The following is a 21211-nucleotide window of genomic DNA, read 5'->3' as shown; positions in this document are numbered from 1 at the left end:
AAAATTGGCATCGAGAATATATTGATTGAAGTCTGAAAGGTGATGGTCAGGTTAAGGGTTGATAAAAAAACATCTATTGCCAATAAAGGATTAAAATTAGGGATAATTGATATGAGGAAAGAAGACACGAGATCAGGAGAGCATGATGAGGTTGGAGAACAGAGGAAATAACAATTGACCCTGGAGGAACTTGGAAACATGGAAGAAATAGATGGAAGCCAGTGTAGTTTAGGAAGACATCTAGGGAAGCTTTAGAACCAATAAGAGATGAGTCAGTGAGAAGAGACCAGGAATATAGTTTGAAATTAGAGAGACGTTGACAGGTTGTACATTTCCTGTCCATCAAATAATGCTTGAAAGTTCATGCCTGTTACATCCACTCTTGAGGTGACAAACTTCCAGAGAGTAGGAAGGCCAGGCTGGATATCATTGCAGTCTGCTGATGGAACATGTGACCAGCCTTGGTGCCTCCTTGTGCCTCCTGTTCCAGTCACAAAAAAGGCCAGGCTGGGGACTGGAAGTAAGCCAGAAAGCAACTATGCTTCAACCCGCGTAAGGGGAATTTTCCAGCTGTTGATTTTACCTTTCACCTATATCACTAACGCATTCAGGAACTGACAGACTTCATCACACCCCTTCTCTTCTGTCAGGATTTCGAATGGCCCTCTTACCCAGCATTACTTCCCACAGCAGTGCAAATAAAATGCTGGAGGAACTCGGCAGGACAGACAGCATCTGTGGAAATGAATAAGCGGTTAACGTTTCAGGTCGAGACCCTTCTTCAGGACTGAAAAGGAAGGGGGAAGATGGCAGAATGAAAATGAGGGGAGGCAGGGGAAGGAGGATAGCTGGAAGGTGACAAGTGAAACTTGGTGGGTAGGAAAGATAAAGGGCTGGAGAAGAAGGAATCTGATAGAGGAGGAGAGTGAACCACAGGAGAAAGGGAAGGAGGAGAGGACCCAGGGGGAATCGACAGGTGAGGAGAGATGAAAGCCCAGAGTGGGGATTAGAAAAAGAGAAGAAGGGGGGAGGGAAATAAACTTTTTACCACAAGGAGAAATTGATAATCATGCCATCAGATTGGAGGTAATCCTGGCGGAATATAAGGTGTCACTGCTCCATCATGAGCGTGGCCTCATCTCAGCACAAGAGGAGACCATGTTGGAAGGGGAATGGGAATCAGAATCACTCTCTCATTACTCGAGACTTTTACGTCAAAACTTTCTTTGATCCCAAAGCATGTATTACAGCTAATCAACACTGCTTTCTCAGCTCCACTGGGATAAATAACCAATGCAGTGTTAGCACTCTGGAGAGTTGCTTATTTATTGGATATATTTTGCTCTATTTACATCTTAAATTCTTCTCTGAAATCACCATTACCAAACTGGTTACTTGAGTGCAGAGAGATGCATATTTTGAAAGCCACAGCATTCTGAAAACATGTCGGGTTAACAGATCTTTTTTTCCAGAGCATTCGGTCAAGTGTGCTCAGGCTGAATTAATGCTAGGAGACCTTTGTCCCACACGCCCTGCCATCTCGCATTCTTTAAAACTTATTGCAATGTCTGTACAGAGTAAGCCCTACAAGATTATCTGACTACAATTCAGAAGCCTTGCAAGTTGCTAATAGGAACGGGTGTAAAATAAATAGGTTATTGATTGGCACCAAGAGGAAACAGACCCTGTGTTTTCTGCAGTGACCTTGGCATCCGCTTGTTGTTTGTGCAAAATCCCCAGTCACTGCAGTTAACAACCCATTAGTGGTACATAGGGTGGCAGCTCCCTCCAACAATGTACCGATACCTGCTGCTGTTGGGGGAAATTGGTCTTAAATATTTCCTGGAGGATCTGGGAGTGACTGATAGCTTGTTACAATGTTAAGGCCAAAGCAATTAACAAACACACCAAATTCCTCATAATGACAAATGTACCTAGACTATCTTTTTTTTCTGAGTACTCTGTTGTGCTGATTGTACTTCTGGCATTTTCCTTACATGCTTCCTCAGTGACTTCATCCAATATTTCACCTGATCTTATTTAGAATGTACCTCTGCTCTTCCTCTGACATTTACACATTGGCCTAATCTCACTGAATCTCCTCCTTGTTTTTTGAGAAAGTTTATTACTCCCCCCCGCCAATATCCCCAAAAATAAATCAGCATTTCTTTGCTTAGAAAATGATCCTACTCTCCCCAAGTTTCTTTCCTCTTTGGCACCCCACAACTAACACTACTTAATTACTGCCCTTAACACTACTGCTGTTTAGGGCAGCCAGGAAGGTCCTCCTTACAGTTATAGAGGATTCTTCATTGCTGTTTCCATAACTATTTTGTTTTACCAGTCAGAGTTGTTAGCCCTGAGCTGAACCTCGAATCTGGAGAACTGGTGGATAATTCTTAGTCTATACTTCACCCTTTGACCTGATTGGCCTGGGTGACTGTACCAAGAGCCAAAGCATAAAGCCCTGACCGGGTCATTGAGACACGCAAACTGCCAAACAACAACAAGATTGTGGAGCTCTTGAAGGAATAACACTACAAGCTCTCCTTAATATCTGGGTGAGTCTGTCTATTACTTTCCCATCACTCCTAACTCACATTCTCCCTGGGATATTTTTGATTATGTGTTGTTACATGCTCAAGGAGATCTGTTTTTTTTTGTGAGAATGATGTAATGGTCTTTTGGAGGTCACCTGATGTGATTTTCCTGCCGATGTGAGGTCACGTGATGACATGTGACCCCGTGACTATATAAGGGTCGACTCAGGTGACGCAGTGGGGTTTTGAGTTTGTAGATTTCCAGGTAGAACGTGTTCTGCCTCCGTTTCTGTTGCGTGTTTGTTTTTGTGACGCAGTTTCATTTTTAAAACGGAAGGTGCGTTCTCTTACAAGATATTGTATTTGGACTGGAAATTTGTGGCTGGAAGTGCCAATTTACTCAATTCCAACAGTTTTGAAGGAAGAGTGAAGAATTCATCGAAGTGAAGGATTGAGAGAAGTCGGCATCGTTTGGCAGTTTAATAAAGAATCGACCTTATTGAGTCTTCATTGGAGAGAACCTGCATCGAGATAACTCTTGCAATAGCGCAATGAGTTCATGCACAAAGGCTCTCTCTCTCTAAAAGGAATTTAAAGTCAGTCGATTTAAACTGTTTATTGTCAGCATCGGGAATCCTGTGGACGGAACCAGCAGTAAAGGTGCGTCGGTGAAGAAACCTTTCTCCAGAGAAGTCTCTCCCAATTGAATGTGTAAAATTGTTGGACTTTCGAAGTTATCGCTTTAAGAACTATATCTGACAGTATCGCTTTAAGAACTGTTTTCGCATTTAACGCTTTAAGAACCAGAGCCGAGTGGAGTTGATGAGCGGCTGCGTATCTGTTTAACCTCCGGTTAAAGTTTTCCTTTGTTTTTTTTTCCCTTATCGTTTATATGTGGTTAATAAATGTTTGGTTGTTTTCATAAAACCTGTCTCGATTAATATTCATTGTTGCCGGTTACGTAACAGTGTTCTGTTGCATTTTGGATTACAGAGCAAAGCCATTTTCCTCATTGCTTTTCGAAAATATTTTGATAAAGTATTCTCTGATTCACATTCCTCTGCCTCATTCCCTGTTAAGGGTTTATATATCAAATATTATTTAACTTTAAAACAAAGACTTGCTTTGCTGATGTCATGGCACAATCTGTATCAAGAACTATATAACCAAATGTTCTGGTTACTGAACACGAGTGTGCCAGGGATTAATTTGGGGAAATGGACCATTAACATCTAGATTAATTGGAACACAAGAAGGGCCATTTTCATCTTCACTCAGTCGGCTGTGGAACAGATTGCCTTCCGGTTATAGAACCTGATTGATTTTCATTTTCATTTTGTGCCCGTAACACATGTGGGCATTCAACAGTTTCTTAAACACTGTTTGCAGTTTACCACTGGAAGTTCTTTTCGAGAAAGCCCAGAAGAATGGGGTTGCGTCAGTTGTGTTGACAAAGGCAGGAAATAACTGGGGAAATCTGGCAGGCATGACAATGGGCAACAGAGGAAATATTTAAGGACCTCAGGCAGAATAAACCAAGTAAGTTTTGGAAAATTAAAATCCAATACATTCCTTTCTTGTGTTGTGTAAAGCAGATGGGAATAAAATAAATCCAATAAGGTACGGGAAAGCATTTGTAAAAAATATTTATCAAATCTTAAACTGGAAAATCCTGTATAAATTAGATATAATAAGATTGGGGAGTAGTTTAAACATCTTCCCTGCACTTAGCCGAGAAAGATCATTTAACGAGGTTGAAATGATGTACTTTCCTGTGTCATTGAAGAATGTTAATACAGAACATTAACAATCTAAATACAGTAACTCCTCAGAAATGGGCAATGCATAAAGCTCCTGACTTCTGGCTACAGATGTCTGCAATAAAGAATTCCCGCTCCAAAGAACACACTGCCCAAGAGTTGGTGCAGTCCTCCAGGAAATAGGCATCAGAAGGAAATTTTGAAAAGGTAAATACAGGCACTGATATAAACTCAACAAAACTTGCCCATACTAGGTCTGCAGAAGTCAGACAACAAATGTTGCTTTGCTGAGAGTGGTAGTAGCCTGCCATCTGCTGATCAACTCATGAGGTGATGAAGTCCTCCTTATTGAGTGCTATTTGTATAACCAAAGCTGACCTGCAGAGAACAGACATTGCGTGTTTGAGGCAAACTTCTCTTTTTTTTTCCACCAAATTACCTTCACTTTACTTTAAAATAAACCTCAACTTCTCGTGATAAATTTCCAGCTCATAGAAAAGAAATAGAATCTGCTGAGGTCATCTATTGTGGACAACAGTGAAATTATTTAAGAAACCAAGTTCGAGAAAAAAACTGTTGCGTGAACTTGTTCAAGAAGTTCCAGAATTAATGCTCTCATAGTGAAGGTAATTTCACATTATTGACTTAGTGCCCCTACCATCTCAAAAGCTCTCAAACCTATAAAAAAAATTAGAAGATGAAAGATGTTTTCCCAATTTTACAAGTCACAGAGAAGTCTTGACGAAGGGCCTCAACCTGAAACATTAACTGTCTGTTCAATTCTGTACATGCTGCTGACCTGCTGAGTTCACCAGCATCTTGTGTGCGTTGTTTTGCATTTCTAGCATCGGTAGAATCTCTTGTGTTTACAGTATTGTTAATCCAATCAGTCTTGGCTGAATTCTACCTCAGACCTCAAAGAGGAAGTTCCAGGGTGTTTTGTTCCTTCATTCATTATTTGCCATGTCATATCATGGACTCTCCATGATTATGATTGTTCTTGCCAAATGTTTTTTAAGAAGTGGTTTGCCATTGCCTTCTTCTGGGCAGTGTCTTTACAAGATGGGTGTCCCCAGCCATAATCAATACTTTTCAGAGACTGTCTGCCTGGCATCAGTGGTGGCATAGCCAGGACTTGTGATCTGCACCAGCTATCTGTACAACCATCCACCACTTACTCCCGTGGCTCTGATGGGGGGCTAGGCAGGTGCTACACCTTGCCCAAGGGTGATCTGCAGAGTAGAAGAGGGAAGGAGTGCCTTACACCTCCTTTAGTAGAGCTATAGCTTCACACTGCCACACTTCAGGGTGTTTGAGTTATAAATATTCTTTGTCACACCTGAGAAAGAGAGAATACAAGTCAGTGCCCCCAAAATACAAAACAAGCTAACCTGTTTTTCTCTTGAAAGCTCTTCAACCTGGATTATTAACTCTGTTTCTTTCCCCAAAGATACTGTCTGACCATTTGAGAGTTTCCAGCATGTTTTGCTTTTATTTCAGACTTTCAGCATCTGCAGTTGATGCGGGTCTGATTTTTGATTTTCATTTATCAACAGAATCTTTGTATCCTTTTTGAAGACAGTCTATAAATTTCCTAAGTAAAAACAAAATAAATTAAAAGCCAGTGAAGTTCTTACTTATCACTTCTTTGCTTGACATACTTGCTGATTGTGGCTATTTGATACTTGGAATGAGATGCGTTGATCCAAAATTATTTTAATTGGTAAACTTACTCACAGCCCATTATGCAATTAACATTTAAGAGCGGCAATGAAAGTCCCTCCATTGTTGGTGGTGTTCAGAGCTTCCTTCATCGTGCCAGGAGATTACTTTCAGTTTTCACTACTGTTAGCCATGCAAGTCCCCGATGGAGACTCAGGAATACTGTCACACTCAGATGTAGAGGGATTCTTCATTGCTGTTTCCGTAACCATTTTGTTTTACCAGTTTTGTCTACAGCTGAACCCCTGAACCTGGAGGACTGGTGGACCACTCTGAGTTTGTCCTCTACCCTTTGACCTGTTTGGCATGGGTGACCCTACCAGGAGCCAAAGCATAAAGCCCTGACTCCAGCCAACATAGCTCTCCAGGTCATTGAGGCACACAAGCCTCCGAACCCTGCCACGAGGCTGTGGTCCTCTTGGAGACCCAATAGGTAAAAATGGGATCATATTTATGGTCCTCCTTAGATTCCTTTCAATTGTCCCGTGATCAGGGTAAGACGAAATTGGGGAATTGCTGGGCATGACGTTCTAAGGGCCTATTTCATGCTGTATCTTAATAAATAAAATAAAATAATAACTCAGCTGGTCAAGCAGCATCTGTAGGAGGAAAGGAATTGATTAGTCCTGATGCAGCGTTCCCACTTGAAATGTCAACAGTTTCTTCCCTCGCACTGATGTTACTTGACTAGTTGAGCAGATTGCTTGTTTCAGCTGCAGTATTGTGTAAACGTCTTCTGCATATATATCGCTCGGGTGTCTCTGACTTTTGTACATTAAAGTGTTACTGAATAACACTTCTTGCTACTGAGTTAATACACAGCTATGTATTCTTATTTCTGTTTCCCTACCACCTTTCTATTTTAGCCAATATACAGTACTGTGCAAAAGCCTTAGTGTGTGTGTATATACATATACGAATGCTTCAAAAAAATGTAGCTGTGAAGAAACATCGTGTGGACCCATCGCTTTCTTGTCCTTCTGAATACCAATGGAGCAGCTTTCCGATGGAACATCAGCAGGGATGAATTCCTAGACAAATCTTTATAAACACATGTTTGTCAGAGTCCCTCAGGATATCAGATATTCCACGGAGGTCAACCTATAATGAGCTCCACTCCAAGGAAGAGTCGGTAAATTTGATTGGGATGACAGGACATCAAGGAAAAGATAGATATCACTATTTCCTTTCCAAAGGCAAAAGGATAAGCTCTAATACTGATAGGGTTATACCTTGCATCTAGCCCTGCTATGTACCGTCTGGATATACTTTACGATGCATTGAAAAGGGTGCATTGCAATGCATTTAATGTTTTACCACATGGATCCAACAACAGAACTGACACCACAGAATGAAGTTATACACATATTTTTTTAATGTTAAATGAAGACCTTCAGCGGTTCTCACACCAAGAAGCAGACACTCAGCTGGAGTCCTGGCTGTTGACTGCCTTTCAGACCCAGACATCATCCATGCTTTTTGGAAGTGATCTCCACGCTGAATTCAAAGAAACCAGGAGGCCTCCGGTTGACCTACAGCTCATCTCGCGGCGCCTTCAATGGGTAGTTTTGGAACTCCTTCGGGACATCCTCTCCCTTGGCTGATTTTTTATAGAACCCCAATGATTCGAGGAGAGCAGAAATCTCATCAGTTGTCATATCCTTCACGGGCAGCCTCTGTGAGAGGGAGAACCAGGAGTGGCTGAGAACACAATAGGCAATGACTGAGGCGACAACCATTAGACTTAGCAACAACAGGCAGCCAATCAGAACAGTTACTTTTAATGCAACACACATAAAAGTTGCTGGTGAACGCAGCAGGCCAGGCAGCATCTCTAGGAAGAGGTACAGTCGATGTTTCGGGCCGAGACCCTTCGTCAGGACTAACTGAAAGAAGAGCTAGTAAGAGATTTGTAAGAGGGAGGGGGAGGGGGAGATCCAAAATGATAGGAGAAGACAGGAGGGGGAGGGATGCAGCCAAGAGCTGGACAGTTGATTGGTAAAAGGGATATGAGAGGATCATGGGACAGGAGGCCTAGGGAGAAAGAAAAGGGGGGGGGACCCAGAGGATGGGCAAGGGGTGTAGTGAGAGGGACAGAGGGAGAAAAAGGAGAGAGAGAAAAAGAATGTGTGTATATAAATAAATAACGGATGGGGTACGAGGGGGAGTTGGGGCATTAGCAGAAGTTTGAGAAGTCAATGTTCATGCCATCAGGTTGGAGGCTACCCAGACGGAATATAACACCTTATATTCCGTCTGGGTAGCCTCCAACCTGATGGCATGAACATTGATTTCTCTAACTTCTGTTAATGCCCCACCTCCCCCTCGTACCCCATCCGTTATTTATTTATATACACACATTCTTTTTCTTTTTCTCTCTCTCCTTTTTCTCCCTCTGTCCCTCTCACTACACCCCTTGCCCATCCTCTGGGATTCCCCCCTCCCCCTTGCTTTCTCCCTAGGCTTCCTGTCCCATGATCCTCTCATATTCCTTTTGCCAATCACCTGTCCAGCTCTTGGCTCCATCTTTCCCCCTCCTGTCTTCTCCTATCATTTTGGATCTCCCCCTCCCCCTCCCTCTTACAAATCTCTTACTAGCTCTTCTTTCAGTTAGTCCTGACGAAGGTTCTCGGCCCGAAACATCGACTGTACCTCTTCCTAGAGATGTTGCCTGGCCTGCTGCGTTCACCAGCAACTTTGATGAGTGTTGCTTGAATTTCCAGCATCTGCGGATTTCCTCGTGTTTGCGAATTACTTTTAATGAATAACACCAGTTTTTAGACACAGATTTTGAAAAGTCAAGTTGTTAATTAACCAGCAAAGGCTAAAGCAGCTGAGATTGTTCTTCAGAGAACAGGGAAGAATTGAAAGTCAATTCAATTGAAGCATAAACTGAGAATGCTCCTGAAAACTAACTACTACATCGACTCAGGCCTAAGGAGCTGGCGTCGGGCAAAGGCCTGAAAACTAAAATACGCCACATTCCTTTTGTAGGATGTGATAAACAGAGAGAAAAGGACAAATTAAATGAGATGCTGGAAAGAGTAAAAACAAACTTCTGGCAGAACCCAAATGGTCAGGCAGCATCTGCAGAGGCAGAGGGATAGATTCTACATTCCACGCTTCACTGAGTTACTCCAGCAGTTTGCTTTCTGCTGTAGATCCCAACATTTGGAATCTTCTGTTTCTCTCTGTTCCTAGAGAGCATTTGTAAAAGTTATAAATGAACTCCTAATCTGGAAAAAGTAACTGGATAAATTGGAATCAAGAGTTGATGGTAAGATTGGGAAACGGTGTTTAGACCTTTCCTCTACCTGACAGACCAGATTTTCTCTCTTTCCCACTTCAACCTTAAATATGGATTCTCTTTCTCTTTCCACAGATGCTGCCTAACCTTTTGAGCGTTTCTACCAATTATTTGCTTTTGTTTTGGCTTTTCAGCATCTGCAGTCTTGTATCTGAATTTCTAAGCAGATGGTTAGGTATTTGGAGCTATTTTAACCGTTTAATATCATTACTGAAAGTCCACCTCAACTCCAACTCTGTTTTCATGGATGTTTTGCAAAGAAAAAGCATTTCAGGATGTATATTGTATACATTTCTCTGACATTGAATTGAACCTTTGAATATCACCTTTTGTTCCCATATCTCTACAAATGGTGAGAATATATTAACTTTATTGTACAAGACAATAATACTTAAACTTAGGGAAGAAATAAAAATGGCTAACTTTACTTCTATAGATGTGTGGTGCAGAGTATATTAACTGGCTGCAACACAGCCTGGTATGGAAACACCAATGCGCTTGAATGGAAAATCCTACAAAAAAATAGTGGATACGGCCCAGTCTATCATGGGTTAAGCCCTCTCCACAATTGAGCACATCCACACAAAAGGCTGTCACATAAGAAAGCAACATTCATCATCAGAGGTTCCCTCCCCCACGCAGCACATGGTCTCTACTTTCTGCTGCGTCAGGAAGAAGGTACAAAAGCCTCAGAACTCACATTACCAGGTGCAGGAACAGTTGTTACCTCTCAACCATTAGGCTCTTGAAACAAAACTGATAACTTCACTTGTCCCATCATTGAAATGTTCCCACAACCTATGGACTCACTTTCAAGGACTCTTCATTTCATGTTATTGATATTTATTAATTATTTATTATTATTATTATTATATTTACACAATTTGTTGTCTTCTTCACTCTGGTTGAATGCTCAAGTTAAGTGGTTTTTCATTGATTGTGTTATGGTTATTATTCTATAGATTTATTGAGTATGCCCAGAAGAAAATGAATCTGTGGGTTGTATATGGTGACATATATGTATTTTAATAACAACATTTACTTTGAACTTTGAATTTTGTACTCTTAGTGTGGTCTCATCAATACCTCAATTAATTAAAGAGTCTCTTTCCTCTTTTCTCCCATGCTAAAACAATTCCTTCCTTAGTGATTTGCCATTTCTGCAAGATACATCCATATGACTTGTGCAGAGAGACACCTAAGTACCTCCAATACTGATAATCCCAATGTCTCACCTGAGAGAATACTCCATACTGTTCCGGACAAAGTGGCTACCTTCAAATTTAGTCTCAAAAATATGCAACATAGAAGCAGGCCTCCTGGCCCACTGAGTCTCTACTGACTGTCATGCACCCAAATAAGACCATAAGATATAGGAGCAGAATTAGGCCATTTGGCCCTTCGAGTCTGCTCCACCATTTCTTCATGGCTGATCCATTTTCCCTCTCAGTCACAGTCTCCTGTCTTCTCTCCCTATCCCTTTATGCCCTGACTAATCAATATGTGAATCAGATTATTCATTCTCCCTACATTTCCACCAGATTGTACCTCTCACCTGAACACTTAGGGGCAATTTGGAATGACAACTGTAACCTTTAGGACGTGGAAGGAATCCCGAACACCTGAGAGAAGCCAATGTGGGCACAAGAAGCATGTTCAATCTCCACTCAAGTAGTACAAGACGTCAGTATTGAGCCCAAGCACTGAAACTATGATTCAACAGCTATGCCAACCCCACCTTTCTCCACATTATACTCCATTTCCCTTCTCCTTGTGGATTCAATTACCTTTTTACCTACTCCTTGCAATCTCCTTTTCCAAAGAGCTTTTATTGTCAGTAAATTTTCATGTCCTTTGCCCATTCTCCTCATTACCACTCAGTGTTTTCTACTACTTATAGGAGGAGAAAGACCCCAGAGTTTGATTGTGGTATCATTTTAAATGTTGTGTGTAAATCCAGACAGAGACTAACCTTAACAATTTCACCCTTCAGGTTATGGAAGAGGAGCTGAGGTTCCTGGTTCTGTTGCAAGTCATACTTCAGATTATGACTAAAGGATAGAGTTAAGGAAACCAGATCTGAACATAGGACAAATTTTTGACAAGTCACTGCAACTGGGCCTTAGAGATTAAATCTGACTATACAGTTAAGTGAAGTTAGCAAAGCCTAGACAGCAGGTGAGAGCTGGGAAGGAAAGCAATCCTGAGGACAAAATGGTAGGAAGAATTAATTTCTATGTACTAGTGTTTGGGTAGAGGCACTTCACCCTAATAGAGTGATACTGCGGAGAAATAATTCTTTGGACCTATCAAGTTATGCTGACAATCAAGAACAGATTTTTACATTAATTTAAACTTAGCCCCTTTATTCTCCACACACTCCCATCGAAAAGAAGGAAATATATACAAACACGTTTGTACATTTCTAGGAATATATATATTTCATGACTGTTCTTGGTAATTTTTTCTACAGAAGCGTTTTTCCTTTGTCTTTTTCTGTGCGGTGGCTTTACAAGACAGGTGACCCTAGCCATTATCGATACTTTTCAGAGATTGTCTGCCTGGCGTCAGTGGTCGCATAACCAGGACTTGTGATGTGCACCAGTTGCTCATACGACCATCCACCACCTGCTCCCATGGCTTCACGTGACCCTGACCCTGAGGAGGCAGGGGGAGGGGTGCTAAGCAGGTGCTACACCTTGCCCAAGGGTGACCTGTAGGCTGGCGGAGGGAAGGAGCACCTTACACCTCCTTTGGTAAAGACGTATCTCCACCCCCACCACCCAACTAAGCCACACATTTTTGGAATATGAAGGAAACTAGAACATCCATGGGAAACTGACACAGCCGCAGAGAGAATGTGCAAACCCCATACCAGGGTGAATTGAATCCTGGAAGTCAGCAGTGAACACAAGTCAGAGGAGTTTTACTCGCTGAACCACCGACAAGTTGGCAAGTAAGAGGTCTGTACTTATTTGAACAATGCCTCATCTTCCATTGAGGTCCTTTGCAACCTTGGGTGGTCATCATGTCTGTGATGACAGAAAATTTGTGAGGGAGAGTTCTTAAAGTGGAAAAGCCGTTCCACTGGGACAGCCCCACTCTCTCGATCTCAGAAGTCCGGGACCAGTGGTACGAGCAAGCATCACAAACTGGGGTCTTCCTTGGTTGCAGTGGATGACCATGATGCCTTCTGTGCCTTGTCATTCCCTTCACTCTCCACTGAGTGTAGCAGGACTACCTTCATGGACGTTGGATCTCACTGTGGATCCCATTCACCCAGTCCACCAGAGCTGAAGCTGACTTCCCATGCTAGGACAGGTATGTTCCTATCTCACCAAGATATGATGTCCGCTAGCTACCCTCACCTGGTTTAGCCCACCCGTCGAAGCGGTGTACCAGGGCGTGGTCTCTGTCGCATGCGAACAGCTACCTGGAGCCACAGGTGAGAGCTGAGTGTCTAGTGGGGACCAAAGGTGAGTGAACTGCCCCAGAATGGACACAACACATCTCTTCACCAGAGGTGCTACCCCTCCCTGGACTCTCCATACACCCCAACAACTTTGAGTGCTCAATATCAAATATCAAATTTCTGGGAATTCACTTTCTCTGTTGTATTAGAAATAGCCAGGTCACTGTAGATGAACTTTCTGTAACAGATACTCTGTTTTCCTCTTCCTGCTGACACTGTCTTATCTATTGGGGATTCCGGACTTCTCTAACCTGCATTTGTAACTCTCACGTGTCCCTTTGCTTGTTTGCCCTCTCTCTTTAAGTACCCTCATTAATCTATTAACCTGATGGTTTCAGCAACAGATTGTCAACACAGCAATCCTGACCTTATCTTATCAGGGAATCTTAATTTTTCCTTCCTCAAATCTCCTAAAAATAAATTATTTTCTCACTTTCCCAGATCTGATCGTGGGTACTTGACCTGAGCTATTACTTCTTCCTCTTCCCACCGACAGTGCCTGACCTACTGGCTGTCTCCAGCATCTTTTGCTTGTATGTCAGAATTCCAGGGAATTATTGATGACTCAGGGGCTGAATCTCACCTAACTTAATGTAGCTATCTACATAATGCAGGAGAAAAAATGATTCATTAAAGACTGGCATATCTTGAGCACTGAATGCTCAGTGCATCAAATAAAGCTGGTGTGGAAAATTTAGTTCCTTTGCTATATATTTCCAAAGCTCTTTCGATTCAATTCCTGAATTGTCCTTCTAAATTAAAAAAAAATGTAATTGGAACTTGCTTATTTAAAAACCAGTGAATTGTATAGAGTACTGAATTGATCCACTTGACCTGAAACAGGAGTGTGTGGGCCATGGCAGTCAAAGCTCACTCTGGGCATGGCACCTGATGATGATGGCTACACAAAAGTCTAAGGCACATACAGTATACAGTATATAGCTAGGGGGCCTAGGACCTTTGCACAGTACTGTACTTGTCATCATGGAGCAGTGAGCGAGTTTGTCAATCTGGCGGGAGTAAAGGATGCTGGGAATGATGAGGGTGGAGCATTGTGGGAAGGGTGTGGGACAGATGGCACAGAAGGATTTCTGGGGCAGGGGGTTGGTGCAGGTGCAAATGCACCCAGCCCTGAGACACCAGGCAAGGTCATTTGATTCCAAACAATTGGTTTATTGAATATCATCTGGTGCTTCCCTCTCCCTTCCCATTTTTCCAACCATGATTCCCCTCTCCCTGACCCCTTCCCACTATCAATCCACAATAGAGACCCATATCAGAATCAAGTTTATCATCACTCACATATACATAGTTTTTTTTTGTGTGGCAGCAGTACAGTGCAATATATAAAATTACTATGAAACTATGCAAAAGCCTTAGGGGCCCTAGCTATATATATGTGCCTAAGACTTTTGCACGGTACTGTAGCTCCGCTGATATTCTGAGGTTTTTGATGAAGAGGGTTTGCTAAATAAAATAGGTTCTACACAATATTATTAATAGAGCATGCTAGAGATGATAGAGATTATCAGGGCAGTGAATAGGGACAGTCTCAGACAACAGGATGTGGCCTGCAAATTAGAGGCAGGGGAGAATTTCTTCACACACAAGGTAGTAGAACTGGAGGATTCTACTCACAAAAATACCCTGTCTCAGCTGATATAAGATCAGGGAACGGCAGACTTTTGTTGGACTAGGATATAAAAAGAATTTGGGACCGTGGAAGCTGTTTGGACTTCTGCTACACAAGCAGGCTAAGGGAGCTTCTCTTCCTTCATTGCTTCTGATGTCTCAGAACCCTTTTAAAGCATATCCTCTGCTGAAATTTGGAAAACAGGGCACCTAAAAAGCTCTCCCAAAAATTGAAGAGGAGGGGGCTAAGAGCACGTGTTAAAATTGTCCCTTCTACTATTAGAGTGACAAACCTCACGAAGGGTCTCAGCCTGAAACGTCGACTGCACCTCTTCCTAGAGATGCTGCCTGGCCTGCTGCGTTCACCAGCAACTTTGATGTGTGTAACCTCACATTAACCCCAGTTTTCTTCTGTCTGTTTATACAATGATTACTATAATGGACGACAAAGGGACACAGAGTGACGAATGATATTACTGAAGTTTTCAGCAAATAATTCCTACTTTGGAGGCTTGGTACCTGGATAATTAGCTGCTGTGAGTTCCTGAGGTGCATGAGAGAATGGTGCCACTGTTACTTTGAAAAAGGATCCAGTGCTTTTCCAGCATCTATGATGAATAAATTCTTCTCAGACTTCCAGCCGGGTCCAGATATTGATTATAACCAACGTTTTGAAGACAAGTTCTGCCATCTTCATCAGGGATGATGTCTGGGCATGCTAAATCAGTGGTATTTATACCCCTGTATTCTGTCCCTCCTGATTGGTTATCCTCGTCCAATCAGGTTTCTGCTCTCCCACCTCGTTTACAGTCGATTTTCAGTTCTTAGTTAGAGCGAGACTTTCAACCTTGTTAAAATTCTTTTCCTCTAGTTTTATTTCAATGGCTTCTTTTACCAGGTGGTCCCAAAAGCCCCTGGCGTGGCACACCAGTTTTGTGCTACTGAAGTCAATCCTATGGCCATTGTGAATGCCATGTTCTGCTACTGCTGATCTCTCCGTGTAACCTAAATGAATACACCTTGATGAGAGTTTCCACCGTGTTCTGTCTGGCCAATATATGCCGCTCCGCATTCACAGGGAATCCTGTAAACACCCATTGACCTAAGTCCCAGGTCATCTTTGACTTGCATGAGCTGTGATTTGGGCTTCCTTACAGGTTTGCGGATGGTATTAATCTGGTATTTCTTCAGAATCCTGGTGATCCTTCCAGAAATCATAGCAATATAAGGAAGTCTTTTTATATAAGGAAACCTATTACAATTTTTTGAGGAAATTACCAGTAGGCTAGACAAGGGAGATGCAGTGGATGTTGTATATTTGGATTTTCAGAAGGCCTTTGACAAGGTGCCACACATGAGGCTGCTTAGCAAGATAAGAGCCCATGGAATTACAGGAAAGTTACATATGTGGATAGAGCGTTTGCTGATTGTCAGGAAACAGAGAGTGGGAATAAAGGGATCTTATTCTGGTTGGCTGCCGGTTACCAGTGGTGTTCCGCAGGGAACAGTGTTGGGGCCGCTTCTTTTTACATTGTACATCAACGATTTAGATTATGGAATAGGTGGCTTTGTGGCTAAGTTTGCTGACGATACGAAGATAGGTGGAGGGGCCGGTAGTGCTGAGGAAACTGAGAGTCTGCAGAGAGACTTGGATAGATTGGAAGAATGGGCAGAGAAGTAGCAAATGAAGTACAATGTTGGAAAGTGTATGGTTATGCACTTCGGCAGAAATAATAAACGGGCAGACTATTATTTAAATGGGGAAAGAATCCAAAGTTCTGAGATTCAACGGGACTTGGGAGTCCTCGTACAGGATGCCCTTAAAGTTAACCTCCAGGTTGAGTCGGTATTGAAGAAGGCGAATGCAATGTTGGCATTCATTTCTAGAGGAATAGAGTATAGGAGCAGGGATGTGATGTTGAGGCTCTATAAGGCGCTGGTGAGACCTCACTTGGAGTACTGTGGGCAGTTTTGGTCTCCTTATTTAAGAAAGGATGTGCTGACGTTGGAGAAGGTACAGAGGAGATTCACTAGAATGATTCCGGGAATGAGAGGGTTAACATATGAGGAACATTTGTCCGCTCTTGGACTGTATTCCTTGGAGTGTAGAAGAATGAGGGGAGACCTCATAGAAACATTTCGAATGTTAAAAGGCATGGACAGAGTGGATGTGGCAAAGTTGTTTCCCATGATGGGGGGGTCTAGTACGAGAGGGCATGACTTCAGGATTGAAGGGCGCCCTTTCAGAGCAGAAATGTGAAATAATTTTTTTAGTCAGAGGGTGGTGAATCTATGGAATTTGTTGCCATGGGCAGCAGTGGAGGCCAAGTCATTGGGTGTATTTAAGGCAGAGATTGATAGGTATCTGAGTAGCCAGGGCATCAAAGGTTATGGTGAGAAGGCGGAGCAGTGGGACTAAATAGGATAAAATGGATCAGCTCATGATAAAATGGCAGAGCAGACTCGATGGGCCGAATGGCTGACTTCTGTTCTTTTGTCTTATGGTCTTATGGTGTAAGTCAGGTGGTAGCAACAAGTTCCTCCCCATCGTTAGGTTTCCTGTTTTTTTCGTTGATCTTTTTAAGGGCCAGATTGGTTTTCTTCACCTTGTGGCCGATCTGAAGGAACATCATGCACAATAGTTTTATTTCCTGGGGAAACTCTCTGAATCCGAAATTGTTTTAGTATGGTTAATCAAAGTAGAAAGAACCTTTCTACGTTGGGAAGTATGATGGTGACTGTTATTGTTGAGGAATAAGTCTGTGTGAGTGGGCTTCTGATAGATGCCATGTCCGAGGCTACCATTTGGTTTCCATCGTATTATAATGTCCAGAAACAGGAGGCAACCATTCTTCTCCATTGCCATTAAATGTTTGGATGTATGCTGTTCAGATGGTTGTGGAACTGTTAGAGGGCCTGGAGTCCATGTGGCCACACTACAAAGGTGTCACTGACATATCTGAAAAGCTGTTTTTGTAATAAAACCTTTTATAAGATTTGCACTTTTTAACTCATGTATTTTTCCCACTCACTGGCAGAAAGCCGTATAGCAGCTAAACTAACGGTTTATCACCTTTCTCATTTTTCATTGGCTAAGTATTAGCACATTGCCCTTGTGGTGTAATTGTTTTAATTACATAGCCTATTAACTAATTCATTTCTATCTAAGGAATTTTCCTTATGTTATTATAGAAGTGATATAGTTTTCAGAGGAGTGATCTTGGCTTCTCTATTCCTTTGCATTCATAAACCTCTCAGTATTGATTCTCAGCTCTTTATGTAGTTTGCTCGATATCTTTGTTTGCACTCTACAATAAACTGAAATTTTGGTATTAAGACTGCTTGTCACTCCTGACTCCTGGAAGAACACTAAGGATCAGGAACTAAACAGAGACCCAACATGACAGATTGTCTTTTTCTTACAGTCATTCAAAAGGATACTACAATGCCAGTCGATCCAAGAGGAACTGGTACAATCCTGGCATCTTCTTAATGGATCATCCAACTAAACTGGGAGCCTGCAAAATAAAATCAGAGTGGAACATTTTACAGCATTCACAGAATTCAGCGAGGTCTTTATCCTCCATGGGGTTAGAGTCATAATGTAGTACAGACAGAAACTTGTCCCTCTGTTCAAATCGTCCATGTCAAACAAGATGTCTGCCTAGATTAGTCCTACTTACCCATGTTTGACCAAGAGTACAACTGGGCAGAATTCTGGTCTGCTTCAGTTAGACCAGAGTTGAATGCCATAGTGGTTATTATGGTTATAGTATTAGTTATCATTATTATGTACAGACTATTACTTCCTAAACCTTTTCTATCCATGTATCTGTCTAATTAGAGCTGATTGGAGCAGCTGATGTTTAAGGATATCTTTGCTGTGCAAAACACTTATTAACCGACTTTGTAATAGATTTCCCTTTTCTATTTTAGTAGGAGTCAATAGCCGGTGCAACAACACATGTTGAGAATATTGCAACCAATGTCTGATGCACTATTATCTCAGGCCAGCCCCGTAGTGCAGTAGTTAGCACAACGCTTTACCGTACAGGCGACCTTGGGTTCAATTCCCAGTGCTGCCTGTAAGGAGTTTGCACGTTCTCCCCGTGACCATGTGGGTTTCCTCCGGGTGCTCCGGTTTCCTCCCACAGTCCAAACACCTACCGGTTGGTAGGTTAATCGGTCATTGTTAATTTGTCCCATAATTAGGCTCCGGTTAAATTGGGGGTGTTGCTGGATGGTGTGCCTCAAAGGGCTGGAAGGGATTACTCCACACTGTATCTCAATCAATCAGTAAATGTACCAAACCAATCCTTTTTGTACCTTTATAAATGCTGGTCTACAAGTCTTATATATGCACCATGTATTTCTTTCACTCTGCCAGTGTCATTTTTCTCAATTCCTCACCCCATGGTGAATGCTTTAACACATTGTAACCTCACCTGAAGCTTTGCCAAACATGTTAGAGTTGCCCCCACCCTTTTTCATATCCGTATCACCTTTAATTTCCCTTATGTACTGTTAGTCTCATGTTTAGACCTGTCTCCTTAATACTCTAAAATTTAAAGGGGATCCCATCCTCTTTTATGTCATGGAGCCTCAGCATCAACTGAGGGGTCCGGAGACCCAGGAGCCCTGATCCCAGTATACCTCCCAGTAACCTGTTCTACCATATGGTGCATCTCTGTGTGAGGAGGTCATTACTGAGTACGTCCTAGACCTGCCATTTCTGAAGCTAAGCTGCTTCCAGTTCCCCTGTTACTGCTGTTGTTTTTTTTCTCATCTATCTAGCACCAAACATCAGCCCTGTATCTATCCTCTGTACTGCCACAGGCTCCGGAACTGTGTGTGGAACTGCAGGTGGGGAGGACTGGTTTGCTTCAGTGTGACGTGGAAGATTCAAATACCAGAATATTGATTATCTTATATAACTATTCATTATTACTATTAACAGGCAATTATTTAACAGAGTGGGACAGGGGATAAAGGTCCAGGATATTCACACAGTGAATGACCAGCATGGAGAATGGTTCCCACATTCGAGTGAGGGCCAATTCCCCAGAACTGAAACACGACAAGCAATGGCACATCATCTGCCTCCCTCATGCCTGTTCTGTGTATTTGATATCTTGTATTTATATTGATTCAACATTCTTGTTCATTTAAATAATTAGCTTTGCATTATATGTAAAAATATGTTAATTGCATGTGTCATCACGCTACTGTGTGATACATGCGTGCCTCATTTAAAGTAGAAGATGAAGTTGCACTCGTATTCCCAGACCCCGTGTTTCCCTTTAAATGAGATTAATGTTTTGAAGTTACAAAACATAATACTAACCTATTGCATTATCTCAGTTGTTTAACAAGTTGAGAATACTGACTGGAATCTTGCTCTTTTCTCCATTTACGACCTCATTTTGACAGCTTTAATGTGTTCACAACAATTGGAATACATCACGACTTGCCCTGACCAAAACTAGGATCAAATCAAAAGCTTTCTTCATCGTGGATTATTTTCTGTTATCAAAATCCCCTCTGATCTTTTCCAAATGCAAACCACAGAGCCCCCCATCTCAAATCTCACCATGGGTCCTCCCGCCTGCAAGTTACAACTAACACCAGAGCTGTAGAGATGATCTTCTAACCAAGAAACTTGGCTTGCATGCTGACAGTGAAAGGGAAGATGGTTGATTCATCTCCTCCAATCCGACCTCCTCAATTTCACAGCACCCTCCACCTTTTGGAACAACAAGTGTCCTGCATCTTGCCCACCATCTCTCCACGCGTTCTTCCCTTCCCAGCCATGGAAAACACAAGAGGTCCTGCAGATGCTGGAAACCTTAGGCAACACACTAAGAGCTGGAGAAACTCAGCAAGAGTTTGGTAGCATCTATGAAGTGGAATAAGCAATCAACATTTCAGGCTGAGATTCTTCATCAGATCTCCTGAGGGTCTTGGCCAGAAATTTTAACCATTTATTCCCCTCCATAGATGTTGCCCTGATCGCTGAGTTCCTCCACCACCTTGCACGTATTCCTAAGCAATAGGATACAACTCAGCCCCTCACCCGCACCCACCCCCCGTCGAGAAAGAGTGGACACTTACCACCAGTGTGGCTTGGGCTATCTCTATTTCATTCCAATCTCCATTTTCAGTTGCGTTCTGGCCAACAACCTGGTGTAGAGTCAGTGCCAGAACACACAAGAGCAGTGCCTGCACCATCTGTCCGAAGTGAGTCCTGAGGCAATGTACGTAGCAAATTCTAGGTTCGTACGAGCTCAGGGCGAAACCACTGGCGGGAGGGAGGAGACCCACACGGCACCAGATGAAGAAGATCTTAATTGCTGAGTTTAAGTCAAAGAACGTAGCAAGGAAATATTCTCAGTTCCCAGTACATTCGGAGTGAGGGACCCTTTCAGTATTGGCTTGCCCTGTCTCCAACGCTGTCCACCTGCAGTATGGTGGTTTGTTCCTGTCGCACCTGTGTAACAGGTGATAATTTTAATCTCTTTCTCAGGGAACTCTGGCTTGTGCAACACGTCAGCACTACAACTGCTGTCTGGGGAACTCAAAGCTAGCCAGCCATGCTACTTGAATGGTCTTTTAGGGAAAAGTGAATACTTTACACTGCAGGGGGCAGGGGCTGATGAAGCTGCAGAGAGTTGAAGGACTCCGGGTGTTGTTGGGCAGAGGAAGTCAGTAACAGGGTCAAACCAGCCTGAGCACCAAGCTACAAGTTAAAGTGAGCTGCACTGAAGTAAAGCCTGATTAC

At 42.5% G+C, this 21211-nt stretch overlaps 1 protein-coding gene across 1 annotated transcript; it reads right to left on the bottom strand.

The window, feature by feature from the left end:
- Positions 1–7355: 7355 nt before the first annotated feature.
- selenoe (selenoprotein e) lies at positions 7356–20661 on the bottom strand. Its single transcript, XM_063034368.1, has 4 exons — positions 20545–20661; positions 17875–17951; positions 11302–11380; positions 7356–7698 (listed from the first exon to the last, which is right to left on the bottom strand). Exons 1-4 carry the CDS (start codon positions 20659–20661, stop codon positions 7555–7557), a joined length of 417 nt encoding a protein of 138 aa, XP_062890438.1. The 3' UTR covers positions 7356–7554.
- Positions 20662–21211: the final 550 nt, after the last annotated feature.

This window comes from Mobula hypostoma, chromosome 27 (assembly GCF_963921235.1).
Source record: "Mobula hypostoma chromosome 27, sMobHyp1.1, whole genome shotgun sequence".
In the NCBI taxonomy this organism is placed as follows: Eukaryota; Metazoa; Chordata; class Chondrichthyes; order Myliobatiformes; family Myliobatidae; genus Mobula; species Mobula hypostoma.
The sequence above is the reverse complement of the archived record's forward strand: the minus strand, read 5'-3'. Positions and strand labels throughout refer to the sequence as shown.